Source organism: Pseudophryne corroboree, chromosome 11, assembly GCF_028390025.1.
Source record: "Pseudophryne corroboree isolate aPseCor3 chromosome 11, aPseCor3.hap2, whole genome shotgun sequence".
Taxonomy (NCBI): Eukaryota; Metazoa; Chordata; class Amphibia; order Anura; family Myobatrachidae; genus Pseudophryne; species Pseudophryne corroboree.
Genome location: NC_086454.1, coordinates 42,009,307 through 42,032,239, shown reverse-complemented (window position 1 = coordinate 42,032,239; position 22,933 = coordinate 42,009,307). Strand labels below are relative to the sequence as shown.

At 49.5% G+C, this 22,933-nt stretch overlaps 1 protein-coding gene and 2 non-coding genes across 3 annotated transcripts in view; all 3 read right to left on the bottom strand.

The window, feature by feature from the left end:
• Nucleotides 1-22,933, bottom strand: part of IPO7 (importin 7) — a 57,900-nt gene that overhangs the window by 17,930 nt on the left and 17,037 nt on the right. Inside the window, exons 3-14 of the mRNA XM_063944076.1 lie at nucleotides 15,607-15,760; nucleotides 13,692-13,850; nucleotides 13,281-13,437; nucleotides 13,036-13,125; nucleotides 12,291-12,385; nucleotides 11,249-11,333; nucleotides 6,800-6,934; nucleotides 6,410-6,509; nucleotides 5,623-5,699; nucleotides 4,870-4,986; nucleotides 4,218-4,307; nucleotides 244-409 (exon numbers count right to left, since the gene is read on the bottom strand). Of these exons, the coding sequence (XP_063800146.1) occupies nucleotides 244-409; nucleotides 4,218-4,307; nucleotides 4,870-4,986; nucleotides 5,623-5,699; nucleotides 6,410-6,509; nucleotides 6,800-6,934; nucleotides 11,249-11,333; nucleotides 12,291-12,385; nucleotides 13,036-13,125; nucleotides 13,281-13,437; nucleotides 13,692-13,850; nucleotides 15,607-15,760 (1,425 nt within the window). The remainder of the gene's footprint in view (nucleotides 1-243; nucleotides 410-4,217; nucleotides 4,308-4,869; nucleotides 4,987-5,622; nucleotides 5,700-6,409; nucleotides 6,510-6,799; nucleotides 6,935-11,248; nucleotides 11,334-12,290; nucleotides 12,386-13,035; nucleotides 13,126-13,280; nucleotides 13,438-13,691; nucleotides 13,851-15,606; nucleotides 15,761-22,933) is intronic.
• LOC134971119 (small nucleolar RNA SNORA23) lies at nucleotides 1,007-1,187 on the bottom strand. The gene has a single exon (XR_010190246.1). It is a non-coding gene; the product is annotated as a small nucleolar RNA SNORA23 (small nucleolar RNA).
• LOC134971118 (small nucleolar RNA SNORA23) lies at nucleotides 7,444-7,624 on the bottom strand. The gene has a single exon (XR_010190245.1). It is a non-coding gene; the product is annotated as a small nucleolar RNA SNORA23 (small nucleolar RNA).

Genomic DNA, 22,933 nt, shown 5'->3' with positions numbered 1-22,933 from the left:
CAGGCATCGCCCAAGATACATCATATGCAAAAGGACAGCATCCGATGTATCTTGGGCGATCCTGGAGGATACCGGGGGTGATCGCCTGCGACATGAGGGTCCGACATGTCGCAGTAGTGTATGGGGCCCTTAAGTTACTACAAACCAATCTTTAAGTAACTTTTCAAGAAGAAACTAATTTGAGATTTATTGATACATATACTGGTAATTACATGAACATTTGTGTCACATGACAGGAAGCACCTTTCTCCTGGTTGCTGATGAGAACCTGGAGGGCGATGGCAGCTTCCACCTTAACTGGCATTTCCCGGTCCTCCACGAGACACCGTCTGGTCAGCTCCAGAGCAGTCTGCAGGTTTTGATCGATTTTAAACTTCACTTCACAGAAATAGTGTAGAACCCAACATGCCTGCAGATAGTGTAAGCAACAAGTAGAGATTTAGGAAACAGGACAGCTCTGCGATACTGCCATAACTGGCGTCTAACTAAAACATACAGTCCCGTGTATTTTTCTTCGCTGACAGTCTACAAATAATGATCTCCTTTTCAAAATCTGTTTGGAGAGCACAAGGTACGGCTGCCAGACAGCTCTCAGCATGTCATGTGATGCCAGAGGAGTGCAAAGTTTCTACAGTGCAGACTGACTGTGGTTGCCATAGTTACATCTGTCAGGAAATTAAATAGCAACAGACTGAAGAATACCAACAATGGATAATGGTCATTGAATGCCTGCTAGTCATGTAAAACAAAAGTCAACCTCATTATAAATCTATTGATTCCATTGTCTTTAGGCTGTGTTTTATTTGCTTCTGTCACAGTACACTTTGTCGCAAACTGAATGAGTTAACTAGTAATACCATGCAACCCATTGTAATTCTGTTAAGTATGGCAAAAAGAAAGTTACATGGTAGCACCCACTAAACCACAAGTGTACAGTACAGTTCTTTAAACAAACTATGTTTCCTCATATAGTGTATTATTCAAATTTCCCTTTAAATTAATGCAGACATATTTGAGAGTTTGGAGGCTGGCCAGCGGTGGAAGAGTCCTGCAGACGTCGCTAGACCAGTACTATGATCTCATGTTGCTCTGCGGCCGCAGGATTTGTGTGAGTGGAACGGTCAGCCAGCAAGACACTGACAAACTGCTCTACTAGACACAGACTGACACTGTGCACACATCCCTGCAGCCACTGCTTTACCAGCTACAGACTGACCCTGTGCACACATCCCTACAGCCACTGCTTTACCAGCTACAGACTGGCACTGTGCACACATCCCTACAGCCACTGCTTTACCAGCTACAGACTGGCACTGTGCACACATCCCTACAGCCACTGCTTTACCAGCTACAGACTGACCCTGTGCACACATCCCTACAGCCACTGCTTTACCAGCTACAGACTGGCACTGTGCACACATCCCTACAGCCACTGCTTTACCAGCTACAGACTGGCACTGTGCACACATCCCTACAGCCACTGCTTTACCAGCTACAGACTGACCCTGTGCACACATCCCTGCAGCCACTGCTTTACCAGCTACAGACTGACACTGTGCACACATCCCTGCAGCCACTGCTTTACCAGCTACAGACTGACACTGTGCACACATCCCTGCAGCCACTGCTTTACCAGCTACAGACTGACCTGTGCACACATCCCTACAGCCACTGCTTTACCAGCTACAGACTGGCACTGTGCACACATCCCTACAGCCACTGCTTTACCAGCTACAGACTGACCCTGTGCACACATCCCTGCAGCCACTGCTTTACCAGCTACAGACTGACCTGTGCACACATCCCTACAGCCACTGCTTTACCAGCTACAGACTGACCCTGTGCACACATCCCTGCAGCCACTGCTTTACCAGCTACAGGCTGACCCTGCCCACATCCCTGCAGCCACTGCTTTACCAGCTACAGGCTGACCCTGTGCACACATCCCTGCAGCCACTGCTTTACCAGCTACAGACTGACCCTGTGCACACATCCCTGCAGCCACTGCTTTACCAGCAACAGACTGGCACTGTGCACACATCCCTGCAGCCACTGCTTTACCAGCTACAGACTGACACTGTGCACACATCCCTGCAGCCACTGCTTTACCAGCTACAGACTGACACTGTGCACACATCCCTGCAGCCACTGCTTTACCAGCTACAGACTGACCCTGTGCACACATCCCTGCAGCCACTGCTCTACTAGACACAGACTGACCCTGTGCACACATCCCTACAGCCACTGCTTTACCAGCTACAGACTGACACTGCACACATCCCTGCAGCCACTGCTTTACCAGCTACAGGCTGACCCTGCACACATCCCTGCAGCCACTGCTTTACCAGCTACAGGCTGACCCTGTGCACACATCCCTGCAGCCACTGCTTTACCAGCTACAGGCTGACCCTGTGCACACATCCCTGCAGCCACTGCTTTACCAGCTACAGACTGACCCTGTGCACACATACCTACAGCCACTGCTTTACCAGCTACAGGCTGACCCTGCACACATCCCTGCAGCCACTGCTTTACCAGCTACAGGCTGACCCTGTGCACACATCCCTGCAGCCACTGCTTTACCAGCTACAGACTGACACTGTGCACACATCCCTGCAGCCACTGCTTTACCAGCTACAGACTGACCCTGTGCACACATCCCTGCAGCCACTGCTTTACCAGCTACAGGCTGACCCTGTGCACACATCCCTACAGCCACTGCTTTACCAGCTACAGACTGACCCTGTGCACACATTCCTGCAGCCACTGCTTTACCAGCTACAGACTGACCCTGTGCACACATCCCTGCAGCCACTGCTTTACCAGCTACAGACTGACACTGTGCACACATCCCTGCAGCCACTGCTTTACCAGCTACAGACTGACCCTGTGCACACATCCCTGCAGCCACTGCTTTACCAGCTACAGACTGACCCTGTGCACACATCCCTGCAGCCACTGCTTTACCAGCTACAGGCTGACCCTGTGCACACATCCCTACAGCCACTGCTTTACCAGCTACAGACTGACCCTGTGCACACATTCCTGCAGCCACTGCTTTACCAGCTACAGACTGACACTGTGCACACATCCCTGCAGCCACTGCTTTACCAGCTACAGACTGACACTGTGCACACATCCCTGCAGCCACTGCTTTACCAGCTACAGACTGACACTGTGCACACATCCCTGCAGCCACTGCTTTACCAGCTACAGACTGACCCTGCACACATCCCTACAGCCACTGCTTTACCAGCTACAGACTGGCACTGTGCACACATCCCTGCAGCCAATGCTTTACCAGCTACAGACTGACCCTGTGCACACATCCCTGCAGCCACTGCTTTACCAGCTACAGACTGACACTGTGCACACATCCCTGCAGCCACTGCTTTACCAGCTACAGACTGACACTGTGCACACATCCCTGCAGCCACTGCTTTACCAGCTACAGACTGACCCTGTGCACACATCCCTGCAGCCACTGCTCTACTAGACACAGACTGACCCTGTGCACACATCCCTACAGCCACTGCTTTACCAGCTACAGACTGACACTGCACACATCCCTGCAGCCACTGCTTTACCAGCTACAGGCTGACCCTGCACACATCCCTGCAGCCACTGCTTTACCAGCTACAGGCTGACCCTGTGCACACATCCCTGCAGCCACTGCTTTACCAGCTACAGGCTGACCCTGTGCACACATCCCTGCAGCCACTGCTTTACCAGCTACAGACTGACACTGTGCACACATCCCTGCAGCCACTGCTTTACCAGCTACAGGCTGACCCTGTGCACACATCCCTGCAGCCACTGCTTTACCAGCTACAGACTGACCCTGTGCACACATCCCTGCAGCCACTGCTTTACCAGCTACAGGCTGACCCTGTGCACACATCCCTGCAGCCACTGCTTTACCAGCTACAGGCTGACCCTGTGCACACATCCCTGCAGCCACTGCTTTACCAGCTACAGACTGACACTGTGCACACATCCCTGCAGCCACTGCTTTACCAGCTACAGACTGGCACTGCACACACTCCCGCTGCCACTGCTTTACCAGACATCAACCGACACTGTGCACACATCCGTACTTTCTCAGCTACATACTGACTGCACAACCCTGTGCCAGTTCTAGACTAGGCACATACTTAGCCAGGTATAATGTCAAATTGTGGCTTAACAACATTAAGGTGTCTTTGAGATGTCCTTACCCTCGCTCTCATGTACCCCAGCTCACTGCTGAAGAGAGGAAACACGTGATTCTGGAGCATAAACTCCATCTGATCTTTGTAGATCTTTTTCTGGGGAAAAAAAAAAATTTGATCAGATATTACATAGAATAACCTGAAGCCCATTTGTATCATGGTCCATCTAGTGTTAGTGCCACCATCAGTCATGTATGAATAGTAAGGGGGCAGATATAATTGTGAATACGTTTCTCCCCTTTAATTGAATTTGCTTTTATTCTTTACAGAGATCAGAAGTTTTTAGGCTACTTAGGGTAAATATTAATAGAGAAGTTGGATAGAGCAAAGAAACGGAGAAGGAGAAGGGGTACATAGATAAATGGGTTCAGCCCAGGACTGTAAAACCCCTCAGCAGCAATGTAGTTTGCATGCCCAGGATCTATCTATATCATAATGTACAGACTCCAGTGTAGCCCAACACATTGATGGAGAAATCAGGTTTTGTTGCAGCTTTGATAAAACCTTTGCAGTTACCCATTAGACAATATAAAATGACACAAGAGAAGATTAGATGAGACTAGTACAGCATAATCCAGGAAAGCGGCGTCTCATATGCCGGTTATCCCGCTAACGAGGTGTAACTGAAAGCTGCTCAGTGATATTGCCATTTCCGTACCTTCAGTAAAATTTCTGCCAAGGAACCAATCATATGGAGGGCACCATCTTTCTTGCGGGGATCTGCAACTGGCTCTGTTAAAATCTGGTAACAGAATCCCATAGTCTTCTGCAAAACCTGAAGAAAAGCAGGGTGGTCTCAATAATCAAACGCAGCATGGGGAACATAGAGCAACCACAGGGGTTGCGCCCCCCGCACAATAGTATATTAAACATGGGATTATTTCAGTAAGCATTATGAAGGTTACAAAACTAAAGTTAGAACTGGGGTGTAAGAGGTATTATATGAGAAAGGGGGGGAGGGGGGGGGGGGGAGAAGGGGGGGTCTTTCATCACTAATGTCCCAGCACTCCCTGGGACATTGAAGTTTAATGGTGTGTTCACACGGTGAGATTTTTTCGATTATGACAATATAGTCAAAATCGTAAGGAAAGTTATCGCAGATCGCAAAGTGAAAGTCACCTTGAGATCCCGATGCGATGTCTGCATCGCTAGCCTTGATATAGACTGTGCAGGCAAGTCAATTTTGACTATCTCGTAGAAAAGTGTCAAAATTGACACTTTGCCAAAATCACACAGTCAGTATTGCAAGCACAGTCATTATGCACTTGCGATACCGACCTAGCCCCTATCGCATAGTGAGAATCGGGGTTAGCCCGAATCTCATTGTGTGCACACCTTAAGTACGGTTAATATGCAATAGATATGAATAGAGAACTAGTGAAGCGCTTTTCTATAGACCCTAGGCACGCACCTCTTTCCTCTTGCTGCAGGATGTGAACAGCAGCGTCTGTGCTGCAGTGGTAGGGGAGATAAAATCTTCAAACACGTCTACAAGAAAAGAGGATGAAACCAGTGTTACATGGAAATGCATACAGCCTTCCATACAGGGCTACACGGCTCATGCAGTGAGCTATAGCGTACGGTAAGCTATACAATGCAGGGAGGGGGGAATTCTGGTGTGAAAGTCTGTAATCACCATTTTCATAGTATAATTCAAATCTTCTGCTGCGGAATCAATGCAAGAACCAAATCCTTGGTCCTACTCCCCCCGCAATTATGAAGGAGAATATCCTTTCCCCACAGTGCAGGTACATTAGACCCAATATTACGATAACTATACAAAGGGGTTGATTCAATTCACTGACAGTTGAAGAGCGCCGGGAATTAGCTTCCGGCGCTATTTAATACAGCGACAAGTGACACTCCGTTGTCGGGAATTCTTCTCTCACCCCCAGGGAATGAGAGAAGAAATCAGACAAAAGTGCTGCTGCGCGGCCGGCGCGAGGCTGATTCTGTCGAGAATCAGCATCGCGGCAGGGAGTTAAGTCGAAGAATGCCCGTTCTCCCGACAATTCAACCTTTTAAGTCTGGGAGAACGGGCCTTCGCCTACTTAATTTGAGCTGAATTGAATAGCGACGGGAGCTAACTCCCGGCGCTATTCAACTGTCAGTGAATTGAATCGACCCCAAAGTTATAATACTGTGCAAATTAAAATTCCTTCAAGAAAAAAAAAAAACAACCTTTAAAATGTTCATACCGAATTTCATACGGATGTACTCGTAGGGATCCTCCTGCCAAAGCTCTTCATCTGAATCCGTGTAGCACATTAGTGGGAAAATTACGTCCTGAATTATGCCCTGAATAACGGAGTGAACACCCTACAATCAGTGGCTGGAACTCTGCTGAAAACAGCAGATAATCGGGCTCTTAGTACATGCAAGAACAAAACTGGAGTTTATTTATCTGAAGACACACACATTGTATGCTACATTACACAGCCAGCAACGCTTTCCAAGTCTCACTTCTCCCAGAATCCGTGAAGGCGGCGTATAGGAGATGCATCAAGCTGGACCGCCACTGCTCTGGCAAACACTGGGAAGCCACCGTGCCAACAGAGTGAAGAGTCAGGCTTCCGGCCAACACTCACCTGGATGTGGGGCTTTAAGCTCTTCCAGGTAAGTGCGTGGGACACTCCTTGGTTGAGATAGTTGAGCGTTTGCTGCAGGACGCGAGGAGCCATATACTGCTTTTCTTTATACTGGTACAAAACTTTCAGCAGGACCTGCACATAGAACGTACAACAATGTTACAAACCACATAAGGCCCCTCATATGCAATACCTGTGTGTGTTCAACTCGGGGGCGTATACACTGCAATATAATCCAATTTGCTCTATTATACGCAGCAGTAACCAATGTCCAAGACTATTTAAAACGTAGCTAGGGGCTGATTACATTGTTTTACCACGCTGCTACCACTAGGGGGTGCAAAACAGAGCAGTTCAAGTGTTGCACCGTTAAGACGCCCAGTACCTGAGGTGCAAGAAGAAATGTAAGTCGGAACTTTGGGCTTCCAAACTCCCCAAAAGCAGGACTTTAGATGGGTTTAGCCGTTCACGCAGATAAACCCTGTCTGCTTGGATGCGACGATGTTCATGGGTGCCCAAACATCAATTAAATTGTGACTACTGGGTGTCTAAACAGTCCTGTTTAAACGTTATTTTTAGACGGCCAGAACAATTGAATAGGCCCCCCTAGACCAGCAATAAAGCTTTCATCTCATCTACAATCAAGATATCTGAGAGTTTGGAGGCTGGCCAGCGGTGGAAGCGTCCTGCAGACGTCGCTAGACCAGTACTATGATCTCATGTTGCTCTGCGGCCGCAGGATTTGTGTGAGTGGAACGGTCAGCCAGCAAGACACTGACAAACTGCTCTACTAGACACAGACTGACACTGTGCACACATCCCTGCAGCCACTGCTTTACCAGCTACAGGCTGACCCTGTGCACACATCCCTGCAGCCACTGCTTTACCAGCTACAGACTGACACTGTGCACACATCCCTGCAGCCACTGCTTTACCAGCTACAGACTGACCCTGTGCACACATCCCTGCAGCCACTGCTTTACCAGCTACAGACTGACCCTGTGCACACATCCCTGCAGCCACTGCTTTACCAGCTACAGACTGACCCTGTGCACACATCCCTGCAGCCACTGCTTTACCAGCTACAGACTGGCACTGTGCACACATCCCTACAGCCACTGCTTTACCAGCTACAGACTGACACTGTGCACACATCCCTACAGCCACTGCTTTACCAGCTACAGACTGACACTGTGCACACATCCCTACAGCCACTGCTTTACCAGCTACAGACTGACACTGTGCACACATTCCAGCAGTCACTGCTTTACCAGCTACAGACTGACCCTGTGCACACATCCCTGCAGTCACTGCTTTACCAGCTACAGACTGACCCTGTGCACACATCCCTGCAGCCACTGCTTTACCAGCTACAGACTGACACTGTGCACACATCCATAGCCACTGCTTTACCAGCTACAGACTGACCCTGTGCACACATCCCTGCAGCCACTGCTTTACCAGCTACAGACTGACCCTGTGCACACATCCCTGCAGCCACTGCTTTACCAGCTACAGACTGACACTGTGCACACATCCCTGCAGTCACTGCTTTACCAGCTACAGACTGACACTGTGCACACATCCCTGCAGCCACTGCTTTACCAGCTACAGACTGACCCTGTGCACACATCCCTGCAGCCACTGCTTTACCAGCTACAGACTGACCCTGTGCACACATCCCTGCAGCCACTGCTTTACCAGCTACAGACTGACACTGCACACATCCCTGCAGCCACTGCTTTACCAGCTACAGACTGACACTGTGCACACATCCCTACAGCCACTGCTTTACCAGCTACAGACTGACACTGTGCACACATCCCTACAGCCACTGCTTTACCAGCTACAGACTGGCACTGTGCACACATCCCTGCAGCCACTGCTTTACCAGCTACAGACTGACACTGTGCACACATCCCTACAGCCACTGCTTTACCAGCTACAGACTGACACTGTGCACACATCCCTACAGCCACTGCTTTACCAGCTACAGACTGACACTGTGCACACATTCCAGCAGTCACTGCTTTACCAGCTACAGACTGACCCTGTGCACACATCCCTGCAGCCACTGCTTTACCAGCTACAGACTGACCCTGTGCACACATCCCTGCAGTCACTGCTTTACCAGCTACAGACTGACCCTGTGCACACATCCCTGCAGCCACTGCTTTACCAGCTACAGACTGACACTGTGCACACATCCATAGCCACTGCTTTACCAGCTACAGACTGACCCTGTGCACACATCCCTGCAGCCACTGCTTTACCAGCTACAGACTGACCCTGTGCACACATCCCTACAGCCACTGCTTTACCAGCTACAGACTGACCCTGTGCACACATCCCTGCAGCCACTGCTTTACCAGCTACAGACTGGCACTGTGCACACATCCCTGCAGCCACTGCTTTACCAGCTACAGACTGACACTGTGCACACATCCCTGCAGCCAATGCTTTACCAGCTACAGACTGACCTGTGCACACATCCCTGCAGCCACTGCTTTACCAGCTACAGACTGACCCTGTGCACACATCCCTGCAGCCACTGCTTTACCAGCTACAGACTGGCACTGTGCACACATCCCTGCAGCCACTGCTTTACCAGCTACAGACTGGCACTGTGCACACATCCCTACAGCCACTGCTTTACCAGCTACAGACTGACCCTGTGCACACATCCCTACAGCCACTGCTTTACCAGCTACAGACTGACCCTGTGCACACATCCCTGCAGCCACTGCTTTACCAGCTACAGACTGACCCTGTGCACACATCCCTGCAGCCACTGCTTTACCAGCTACAGACTGACCCTGTGCACACATCCCTGCAGCCACTGCTTTACCAGCTACAGACTGGCACTGTGCACACATCCCTGCAGCCACTGCTTTACCAGCTACAGACTGGCACTGTGCACACATCCCTACAGCCACTGCTTTACCAGCTACAGACTGACCCTGTGCACACATCCCTACAGCCACTGCTTTACCAGCTACAGACTGACCCTGTGCACACATCCCTGCAGCCACTGCTTTACCAGCTACAGACTGACCCTGTGCACACATCCCTGCAGCCACTGCTTTACCAGCTACAGACTGACCCTGTGCACACATCCCTGCAGTCACTGCTTTACCAGCTACAGACTGACCCTGTGCACACATCCCTGCAGCCACTGCTTTACCAGCTACAGACTGACCCTGTGCACACATCCCTGCAGCCACTGCTTTACCAGCTACAGACTGACCTGTGCACACATCCCTGCAGCCACTGCTTTACCAGCTACAGACTGGCACTGTGCACACATCCCTGCAGCCACTGCTTTACCAGCTACAGACTGACACTGTGCACACATCCCTGCAGCCACTGCTTTACCAGCTACAGACTGACACTGTGCACACATCCCTGCAGCCACTGCTTTACCAGCTACAGACTGGCACTGTGCACACATCCCTGCAGTCACTGCTTTACCAGCTACAGACTGACCCTGTGCACACATCCCTGCAGCCACTGCTTTACCAGCTACAGACTGACCCTGTGCACACATCCCTGCAGCCACTGCTTTACCAGCAACAGACTGACCCTGTGCACACATCCCTGCAGCCACTGCTTTACCAGCAACAGACTGACCCTGTGCACACATCCCTGCAGCCACTGCTTTACCAGCTACAGACTGACCCTGCACACATCCCTGCAGCCACTGCTTTACCAGCTACAGACTGACCCTGCACACATCCCTGCAGCCACTGCTTTACCAGCTACAGACTGACCTGTGCACACATCCCTGCAGCCACTGCTTTACCAGCTACAGACTGACCCTGTGCACACATCCCTGCAGCCACTGCTTTACCAGCTACAGACTGACACTGTGCACACATCCCTGCAGCCAATGCTTTACCAGCTACAGACTGACCCTGTGCACACATCCCTGCAGTCACTGCTTTACCAGCTACAGACTGACCCTGTGCACACATCCCTGCAGCCACTGCTTTACCAGCTACAGACTGACCCTGTGCACACATCCCTACAGCCACTGCTTTACCAGCTACAGACTGACCTGTGCACACATCCCTGCAGCCACTGCTTTACCAGCTACAGACTGACACTGTGCACACATCCCTGCAGCCAATGCTTTACCAGCTACAGACTGGCACTGTGCACACATCCCTGCAGACAGACACTTAACAGTTCTACTAGACAGAAATACAGATGAAATGTAGGCCACATACAATGGGATAACAGTAGTGCAGGCAATTAGTACATAATCTATATGTTGGTCCTATCACGTAGCTCAGCCACTGACTAGATCTTTCAATTCATATGCCACCAATGTATAAGACACTCCAAGTTATTTCCTAGTATGTATCTTATAATAGATCTTCACATGGTAAAATATACCAGAACGTTTCAGTATATAGAAATTAGAGTTCCCTGTAGTTGGACACGTACCTGTTGAACACCAACCGCAAATGCCTTCAGAAAAACTTCTGCAAACTCATTGTACTCCTTGGAAACATTGCCTGGACTTCCATACCTAGCGCAGGGAAGTAGAGGGGGAGATTTTACACTATGGAACCAGGTTATAACTTAACACATTTATAAATCCTACGCAAAAGTTCACTTTGTGACGACAATTTTCATGCAATTTGTTTGAAGGGTGGTAAACAAATCTGCTAGTAATACCCCTTTCACACCGCACAAATAACCCGGAATCAACCCGGCATATTGCCGGGTCGGCGTGCGGTGTGAAAGGGGCAATGCCGAAATCGTGGGCCGCCTGACCCAGCAATTCAACCCGGGAATAAAGCAGTGTTATACCCGGGTTGAATACCGGGTCAGTGGCTGCGTAAACGGGCTCCAGGGCCGCACAGGAAGGACCCATTTCCAATTCCCGGGTGGGATCCGGCATTGGCAGTGTGAAAGGGGTATACGTTGCTTCTCACAAAACAACCATAGAGGCCCAAGCTCTCTCCCACAGACCAACGCTAATGTCCTTCTACACAAAATACTTGTTTAGCGTATCTGACTGGGATCAGTACTAAATGCCGCCGGCCGGAATCCCGGCGGTCGAAATACAGACGCCGGAATCCCGACCACACAATCCCAACAGGGGTGGCGAGCGGAACGCAGCCCCTTGCGGGCTCGCTTCGCTCGCCACGCTGCGGGCACGGTGCCTCGCTACGCTCGGCACACTATTATATTCTCCCTCTATGGGTGTCGTGGACACCCACGGAGGGAGAATATGTCGGGATTGTGGAGGTCGGGATTGTGGCGGTCGGGATTCCGGCCGGCGGCATCTTGACCGCATCCCATCTGACTAGCTATTGTCAAGTAGTAAAAGTAATATCAGCTATTTCACAGCAGCCTCTCTAACAAGCAGTGTTCACTGCAAGACGGGGCTTCCAACTTAATTACCAGCATGACCTATCTTCTGCTTCGGCTGTGAAATGTGCTCCTGACAGTGCTTCACATCCAGGGCAAGAACACGTACCTCTCAAACAGCCTGGCCAGTATGTGCAGAGCCCATTTCTTACACTTCCACCATGGCAGCTCTGGCCGGTCATCTTCATCAACCTGGAGGGTCTCCTATCAGAGAAGAAATCAATGTGAACAGGAAATAAGGACGGCTCAATGCACTGGCAAAAGACCCTTCTAGGTCATCTTTGCCCATCTCTAGCTAAAAAGAGAACAGATAATTGCCTCCGCTTCCTCTTTCTACCACGTCCACAGCAGGCTGAACAAGGTCACATCAAAACAAATTCTATTTCTTCCAATAAGTCATGCATGGAGTTCCTGCTACGCTTTTTCAGCCAGTCACGGTACCCTGCCTAACTTTAAAATGGCAAAATGCATCCTGCTCCAATGACAGTGCCACGCTCAGAAAGCCTGCCCTCTTATGTCCAGTGTAGCTGAGGCACATGGCATCTATTCAGTGAGGGGAGAACTTAGGGGCAGACCAGCATGTCTGTGCTTGCTTGCCCCCCCCCTAGAGTGACGAACAAGGGGAGGTGTCATGAAACCACTCCCCCCGAGAGCCTGGGCCCTTTTAAGCAGCAGCCTGCCCACAGTTCACCCACTATGAATTATACCATGGATAAATGCGAGTGCAAGATGTGTCAAATTAGGAGAGACTTCACATAACATGTGAACACGTTTTGGCTAAAGTACATAACATAACCCTAATTTCTTAATATTGCCACAAACCAGACATAAAAACACTTTGCAGAGACACTCACTGCAGGAACATCCCGGTCCACAACAGTTTTCAAGATCTCGATCCATTCAGCCAGATTAGGCTGATTAATAAGTTCCAGGGGTAACGTATACTGCAACGTAAGGAAAAAAGAGTATTGCGTTACAATTTATGTCCTGTGTGCCTCACACTATCCTGGGTGAAGTTTTACGGTGAAAGTTAGTGCAGTCATCCCGCTGCAGAAAGCTGCCCGATCACGATTAGGCACAGCGCAGAAGTGTCACTCACCTGTACAAGTGCGTAGAAGATTTTGAAGATCTGTTTCTGGATGAGAACGGACTGCTCTGAGGGCTCAGGAAGCAGACGAATAAATCGCTCCCTCAACATGGGCAGAAAGTGCTGCATTGCTGCAATCAGGGGGGTCCTCTCCTCCGGTTTCTTGTACCTGGGGGGTAAACCACAGCACAAGCACCATGTAACAACTCTAAAAGTGGAAACACAATCCAAGACGGGGCTATAGAATTATAGACACAAAGATCATCCTTGCCCTGCAAGTCAGCATGTGTCCAGCTAGAACCCCAGTGTATGAGATCCCATTTAGGTAAACATTTATTGGGCCCGGTGACTGAATACATTGTTTCATTGAGAAGCACTTTCCAGATGAGGAAAGGAAACCCACACAGGTTTGCATACACTTACTCATAGTTCTTCACCAGCTGGTAAAGACAAAGCAAGATTCCTAGCCAGCAGGCACTGTTATCAGACTGCAGATAAAAGCCAATCTTCTCCACAACTGCGGTCCAGCGGTTTGGATAATCATGTTTAATGATATGATGGATACAGGTAGTAAGCTGGACCCTGGAATGCAAAAGGATAGGAAGTGATACAGGCATCATAAAAGAAAAAAGACCTTTGAACATGTTTCAGACTCCAGTTCACAGCAACTTTATATAATACAGTATTACGTAATAAAATATTGTAAAAGTAGGCAAACACCTAAAGAGAATCTTCTGAAGACCACTGTGCCCCAAATTAATTTAATATGGAAATTATTTTTCTGTGCCAGGTTGTTATGAATTCTGATAAACGTGGTCTAATATTGTTATGTTGAAATTGTCACATGATGAAGCTTCAATAAAATAGAAAATGTATATTTTAAATGTCCACTAGAGATTTCACACTAGATAATAAGTACACGTATTGTTAGAAGATGGCTGGAATGTGTCTGTTTTATCGATAACACTTATCACATTGTATGTTTATGGGGGCCTGCGTGGGCTCGCTCTTAATCATGTTTGATTTGCTTCACTGTGAGGACGCTTATACTTTTGTCTCCGTCCGTACACAGCCTGTTTCCATGGTTCCCGGCGCCGGACAATTGACGCTGCTTCCGGCGCGACAGGTCCAGCCGCGACCGGAAGTACCCGCTATGAGAAGGCGGCTGCAGAGAGCGGAAGCACGCTGAGGCTGACGGGGAGGGGTAAGACCGTTGTACGTATTTAAGTTTGTTCACTGTTTAGTCACGCTTTGTCTGAGGAAGGGGAAGCATCCCCGAAACGTTACAATAAAGCACGCCCCACAGGGCTTTTTTGCACTTTCATTTTGCCATTAAGCAGTCTGAGTGCCGCCCATTACAGCATATTTCTGCATACCAGGGGTCATTACCCCAAAGGAGGGCACCGGAGCAAGGTATATTGGAGTCGGGAGTGCCGGAAGATATGGTCGTCTACATGTGTTGATGGGTCAACGCTCTCTGCGGTGGGTAAGTTCGTTGAGCCCACTTCAAGGCACCCTACGCAGAATCCTTACCCATCCACTGCTCCTCACTGCACTGGCACTTTGTTTAATTCCTGACAGTTACGGCTCTGTCCACACCTAAGTGTTCAAATTTACTCTGAGTACTTTGTTCCAGGAATAGGAGGTACATCCCACCGTACAGAGATCCCCCGGACAATAATCATCATTATCTAGCTAACATGCCCGGTTTCAACCAGGCAAAGGTTTGCTGGGCAGAACATTTTACCCCCCCCCCCCTTCCTTCAGAGTTATATTAAAAATCCCCGCTTAGTGGGTGGTTGCAAATAACTGTCACAGTTTCCAGCAGACCACCCATCAGGTCCCATGTTACAGGTCTCCCAGTGGGTGCACAGGAAGCGTACACCAGCTGTCACATTTTCCAGAGCACAATGGTGATGCATTGTAAATGGCAAGCGGACATTTTGCCACATAACTCCAACACAAAGCAACCAATTACAATGCCATATAATTCTACAAATCTATGCACGAAGACCTTAATTTGGTATATGATGGGTCCTGCTCAGATAACGGCATCATAGAAATAAGTCACTCATAAAAGTCATCCTTCAACTATTAATATAAAGACACTGCAATGCCGCTGGCACTTATTACCCCTTTTTCAATATTTACAGTTATACACACTAGACAATATGTCGTCCGATCCAGCATAACCGACCGACATATCAGGTACACAGTCTACTGTGTACTCGCTATACTGCTGATCCTGCGTGCTCCGGCGCTTCATCAGCGACATTCTCCGTCAGCCCTGCTGCCTCAACATCACCAAATGTGTACGCACATACAATGGGTCACTCACCTGATGAGTTCTGGGGACTGGATAATGGCCTCTACAATGTTTTCTCGTATACAGTGACGATCTTCCTCGGGGATAGTATGAGTGGGCACTTCACCAGGGATCACTTCACGATCCGGCCAATACTGAGTGATCATATTCTTTAAATAAATAACACCTGCACAAGGAGAGGATACATGAAGTGTTAGTCTCACCTGGAGATGGTCACCTCATGTAAGAACACACGTTACCTGCTTGGCTCAACACAACCACCAAGTTCTGAACACACAGGGAAGAAAACAAGAAACATCTTAAGCAGAACTGTCCTGACAAAGTAAAATTTACCAATAACTGCTTAGGGGTATATTCAATTAAAGTCCGATCCATTCCGACATGCATTTGTCGGAATGGATCCGACAAGCCCTATTCAAATGAGCGGCCAAATCAGACTGTTGGATTTGTCAGCTCGCGGTGTCCCGTCCTGCTGCTGCTAGCGGCTGCCCGGTGTAGCTGTCAGCGGCGGCAGTGGGGAGGCTCCCGTCAGCAGCAGCCAGGGAGAGGTAACTGCAGTGGCCGGGGGTACCTGTCAGGCGGCAGGGGACACAGCAGCGGAGGACCTGTCAGCGTCGGCCGGGGTGCGCTGCCGGGAGCCTGGCCGGGTGGAGCCCATCAGAGGGGCCCACCGCCCCGCTCCCGTCTCATGTCCTCAATCCGACTTTTTTAAAGTCGGATTGAGATGGTCGAAAAGGGGGCCAAAACAGACCCGTTTTCGACAAGCGCGTGGATCGGCAGCTATTCCGACGATCCACATGCTTTTCGACAAGTCAAATTCCTCGACTTGTCGAATAATTTGGGGTTCCGACCTAAAAAAGTTGAAAACCGACGTCTTTTTTGACAGATGGCAGCTTTTGACTTCAATTGAATATACCCCTAGAAGTCCTACCTAAGGACACTGTTAAAGAAATGTATAAAGCAGTGGTTCCCAACTATGCGCCTAGGCAGGGGTGCTACCGGTTTGTAGTCCAGGACCGTAACAAATTTATGGTCAAAGTGACAAGCAGATGGCTGACAATCATAGCCACAACTGTGTACACCACCACATAACCGAACTTATGGGTGACCGTTCTGTTCAATTTACTGATTTTTTTTATTTATTTTATCTCATCACTGAGAAACTTTTGGCCTATGGGTGCCTTGAAAGAACGCTGATACACTAGGGCGCAGTGACTCAAGAAAGTTTGGAACCTCTGGTATAAAATGTTAAGACCCCAGCGACGGGGGTGTGGCCTGGCTGGCATCAAGGGAAGTCAGGATTGTGCAGAGCTCCAGCCAGCAACTTTTTAAGAGGGACCCCCTGGCCCAAATCTGAGGGCTTCTGCATAATTACACAGCCCCTAAGCCCTGCTAAACCACCCTGCATCCAGAGGTCGAGGCTGCGGAATCGGGGGGGCCCTGCGCTGCCCCCTGCGGATTGCGGCCTACCTCTGTCCCTGAAGCCGGGGCCTCGATTTTAGAGTGAGGACGGGGGACCGCCGGGCCTGGAGCGGCGGTTGCACAGACTCTCCCCTCCACTGAAGCACCTCTCCGGAGGTCGGACACCCTGCCCAGCAGACCCCTAAAGCCCCAGAGAGGACCGGAGACCGGGCGGCCTGTGGGAGACAGTGGCCGGGACACACAGAACGGACGGCGGCCATCTTGCGATTGGCGCCGCCTAAACCCCATCATCTGCGCTGAGTCGCCGACCCCCGGCCACCGCGGACGTCTGACACCCGCCCCCCGCCTCACATACCCTCGTTTGACAGCTCCCCCACCCCGCTGGCGGTAGATGGCGACCAGGAGAGCTCCGGAGGGACCTGGTCTCATCGGCTGGCGGCGGCCATCTTGAGGTTGGCGAGGCACCCATCCTGCTTCATAGCTGGAGATAGGCTGTAATAGGAGCTCCCTCTGGTGGTTGCTTCTGGATTTGCAGCTGCTACACATTTATCCCTATAATCCTGCCTGCCCACAGGTCTCCTATCCGACAACCGGAGGGAAATCATTATCATCATCATTGTATATCATCTTGAAATAACCGATGTGAAGGGGCGTGGCTTGGCAGCAAACCCGAGAGGATATGTTGAGCTGGAGCTCCTGCCTTGAGATCAAATTTTATATTAATCACACTGCTCCCTGGCGACCTGGGGCATATTCTCCTGTATAACAGAGACCCCCTGCATCAGCTGACCCGGACCGCGGAATCGGGGAGCAACGTGGACGCTCCCGCAGATTGCGGCCCAGTCACAGAGCAAAAGCCGGGGCCTCAATTTCGGCGGCTCTCGCGCCGGAAGCCTGAGGACTCAGCCGACACCTGCCTCCCTGTCAGATCTCCCTCAACACCCCGCTCTCACCAGACCCGGACTGCGGAATCGGGGCGGCGGTTGCTGATAGCGAAAATCAAGCCTATTGCAACTCTTATCCATACCTCTGACAACCTCCTCAACATCGGTCAAGAGATACCCATACCCCCCTCATCCTTATCCCTGCTTTAGTGAGCTAGATGCCATATTTGATGAGCACCTGCAACGCACTAAATGAAGACCAGCAATAAATGACCACCTAGCACATGAGACCCACTACATCATTTACTACCTAAGCACCTAGTGTTTCTAGCCTTAACCTCCCCCTCTGGGCGACCCTGCATGGAAAAATTTTTGATACCTCTATCCGTAATGCCCGCAGGGACTGACCAACAAACCCGAGAGGACACCCCGGAAATAGACTCATCGGACTCTGATCGCTCTACCACACGCTCACTCTCCAGAAACTCCCGCAAATCTAAACCGCCTGCCAAACAACCCAAGATGAAGCACAAAGACCTACTGGCGGTACTAGGCCCTCTTCTTGACGAAAAACTAGCGGGCATAAAGGAAGCTATCGAATCATCATCAACTCTATTAACCCAACACTCCACTCGCCTGGATGAGGCAGAGCAAAGGATCTCGGCCCTAGAGGATGACCTGACTGAAGCTCAAAGATCCTTACAGGCAAAACAACTCGAAGTCGCGGATCTCTCGGATAAGCTCGATGACTTGGAAAATCGTAGCAGAAGAAATAACCTACGAGTCATCGGTATCCCCGAATCCGTAAAAGGCCACGAGCTCTTAGATCTCCTCTCGCTAGCCATCCCAGAACAACTGTCCATGAACCTCAAGGGATCTCCCCTGATCATTGAAAGAGCACACAGATTAGGCCCGGAACGGAAAAACCCATCAGGCCGCCCACGTCCGGTCATCATGAGGATCTTAAATTACGCAGATAAAACGAGACTCCTAGACCAATACCAAAAAACAGCCAATCTGACGATCAACGGAGAACGCCTTCTCATCTTTCAGGACTTCTCAGCTGTGGTAGCGGCGAAACGCAAAGAGTTTGCCCCCATATGCAGACACCTCTGTGAGGCAAAGATCAAATTCGCACTACTATACCCAGCGCGCCTCAGAGTTTTTGAAGACGGACGTCCGAAGTTCTTTGAAGATCCAGACGAAGCTAGACTACACTTCGCCCTTCCTTCCACTTGATCACCATGTGACTCTTTTTGATTATGGCTAAACACTATCCGAACCTTCTTTTCGGGTCTCAAATGCAGAATATAAGGAGTGCGAATATCCCGCACTCATGTATATTTTCTGTTGTTTAAGTTTCCATAGTTGGAAACTACTTATGTTACTGTTTTTATGTTTTGTCAGTTGTGCCTGCCTGAGCCGGAGCCCCCTCCCCCCACTGGGAAACTCCCCCCCCGTTCGCTGGGTCGGGGTGGGACCCCATCTTATCCTTCCAACCTCTCTAATGATATTTTTCCCGATGGGAGTGGGATAATATGCCCTCCAACTCCCACTCACAAACTCCCATAGACGTAGATCCAGTGGCCACACTACTCCACATGGTATCTTGGAACGTAGAGGGCCTTAATCACCCGGTCAAACGGAAAAAAGTGCTGGCTCATTTGAAACGTATGTCTCCTCAGATTGTATTTTTACAAGAGACACACTGGTTGGATGATCCTAGACACACCCTCCGTGCCCCGTGGATAGGGAGTTGTATATCTTCTCCCTATCACGCGAAATCTAGGGGTGTGGCGATTTTAATCCATGCCAACCTACAACACTCAATCCTCAGAAAACAGCTTGACCCAGAGGGCAGATTTTTATTATTAGATATAAACATACAAAACACAACATACACTCTCCTTAACGTATATGCACCAAATACTTCACCAGATTCTTTTTTTGCAGATCTGCTATCGACCCTTATAACCTGGGGAGGCCAAAACTTGATAGTTGGCGGAGATTTTAACACGGTCATCGACCCATCCATGGACAGATCCAGGGTAAGTGCTACTACCTCTACTCCCCACACCCACTTGCTCTCCTCCTTCTGTACCCAACTAAACCTCCTAGACCCGTGGAGAATACTCCACCCCACCCAAAAAGACTATTCCTTTTATTCCCACCCCCATTCATCCCACTCCAGAATTGACTACATCTTTACCGGCACCAATCTCCTACCCAAAATCACTTATACATCTATCGAGAATATTATCATCTCGGACCACGCCCCTATATCTCTCCGTCTCCAACTAGGATTACCACAACGCACCGCCTTGAGATGGCGATTTCCAGCCTACCTCCGCCAGTCTACTGATTTTATGCTTCACCTCAAACAGTCCTGGCATAACTACACCTCAGACAATAGCGATCAACAATTAGATTCACCAATCTTTTGGGGGGCGGCAAAGGCCGTCCTTAGGGGACACATCATGTCCTATACACACGCCAAACGAAAAAAATTTTCCTCCCAACTACACGCCCTGAGCTCCACTCTCACCTCAACATATCGCAGTTACACACAACACGACACCCCCGCCCACAAAGAGGCGTACCTCTCAGCCAAGCTTGTATATGATACATTTCTCACGGAACGGGCTCAGCTCTCCTACGACTATCAGCGGAATAGACTCCACAGATGGGGTAACAAATCAGGCAAATTATTAGCAAATTTAATCAAAGGACCCAAATCCCGTAACTGGGTCAACGCGATCATGCATGCGGACAAACTGACCACCACTCCTGACCTCATGTGTTCAGAATTTAGAAATTTCTACCAATCTTTATATACCAAAGGCCCTGATGATCCTGCTGCCAACCAATCATTTTTGAAGGAAGCAGACCTCCCCATTTTGACCCAAGAGGAGAGGGACTCCCTAGATAAATCGATAACAGTAGAGGAGGTGGTGGAGGTCATTAAGACCCTACCAAACAACAAAAGCCCCGGCCCAGATGGATACGGAGCGGAATTTTACAAAATATTAAGAGACGAACTCGCCCCTACCCTCACATCACTCTATAACCATATTCTCACCTCTAAACAAATCCCCATTAGATTTAACGAAGCCACAATTATTGTCATACCAAAACCAGGCAAAGACCCCTCCCTGCCTGGGTCCTACAGACCGATCTCACTCCTTAATCAAGACTTTAAAATCCTCACCAAACTGATGGCCAATCGACTACAGCTATGCCTTTCCCGTATTATATCGCCAGCGCAGATGGGATTTCTTAAACACAGACAATCAGTGCGAGGCATCAGAGTGGCGCTGGCAGCCATTACTCACTCCCACACCAATAATATCACAGACAACATCTTAATCAACCTGGACGCTGAAAAAGCTTTCGACAAGATCGCCTGGCCTCACTTAACAAGAGTTCTACTCTACCAGCGATTTGGCGAGACATTTCGGGGACTGGTTGACTCTCTCTACAGTAGTCCATCTGCGCAGGTGATAGTTAACAATACCCCCTCCCCACCCTTTCTCTTGGAGAGAGGAACTAGACAGGGTTGCCCCCTTTCCCCCCTCCTTTTCAACATCGCCCTAGAACCCCTTATACGATATATCACCAACTTACCCACCTTTCGTGGTATAAAAATTGGCAACAGGGAAATTAAACTTATGGCGTTTGCAGACGACATCCTTATATTTACCTCCAACCCACGACAGTCGATAACAGCACTACAAGAAGCTATTGACCGCTTTTCCTCTTTTGCAGGCTTCACCGTCAATTTCGACAAGTCGGAAGCATTGGCCATATTTCCCCAGATTACCAAAGGCTGGGATACCCCCTTCCCATTCCGATGGGCCAGCACCCACATTACATATCTAGGCATCATACTACCCGCTGACCCCACCCATCTATACACCGACAACATCCACCCAATTCTCATTAAGATCCAGACAGAACTTACGCTATGGCAAACACTACCCTTAAATCTCTTGGGGCGCTGTAATCTGGTCAAGATGGTTAGTTTCCCCAGACTGCTCTACGCTCTGCAGATGTTGCCCATCATACTCTCAAAAGCTGATGTATCTCATCTAAATTCCTCGATCTCGAAATTTATCTGGGCCAATAAACGACCCAGGATAAGTCTTTTTAAGTTAACCCAAACAATACAAAACGGAGGGGTGAATCTGCCGAGCGTGGAGCAGTACAACCATGCTTGTCTCCTCCGATTCGCTGTGGATTGGATCCACGGAACGTCTACCTTTACCGACTCACTAGTCGACTCCCAATTCTGTGCCCCCCTATCCCTCAGCTACATTCTCCATGCAAACAAATCGGAAATATCTAACCTTCATTTGGATAACCCTCTATTAACCTCTACTATTGTAGCGTGGAGACTCTCCCGCAGATCTCTTAAGCTACACCACACCTACTCACTCTTTCTCCCTTTGGTCGGAAATACACAATTCCAAAATGGTCAGGCCCACATCCCCTTTACCAATTGGCACACCTCAGGTATCACATGTATAGGAAACCTCCTCGACTCCAACAAAAGAATACTCACCTTCACGGAGGTGTCAACCAAATATGGAATTAGCCTCCGCCATCGCTTTTCTTTCTACCAAATATAGGGATTTTTGTTTACTTACCGTAAAATCTCTTTCTCTGATTCCATCTGGGGGACGCTGCGCCATTACTTGTGGGTTAGAGGTGTGTGGTTGTGGAGTTTGGCACAGAACTATTAAAACCTGACTCCTCCCCCCTCTAACCCCTCCCATCTCCTTCCTGCCTAGCCAGCACCTCAGTTAACGTTTAGCCAAGCCAAAGGAGATAGACCGAAAACAATTAACTGGTTAAACCAGACAACATATGGGAGGGATCGCAGCGTCCCCCAGATGGAATCAGAGAAAGAGATTTTACGGTAAGTAAACAAAAATCCCTATTTCTCTTTCATCCATCTGGGGGACGCTGCGCCATTACTTGTGGGATTTCCCAAAGCAAGCAAATGAGAGGAGGGAGACATAGACGGCATAGCC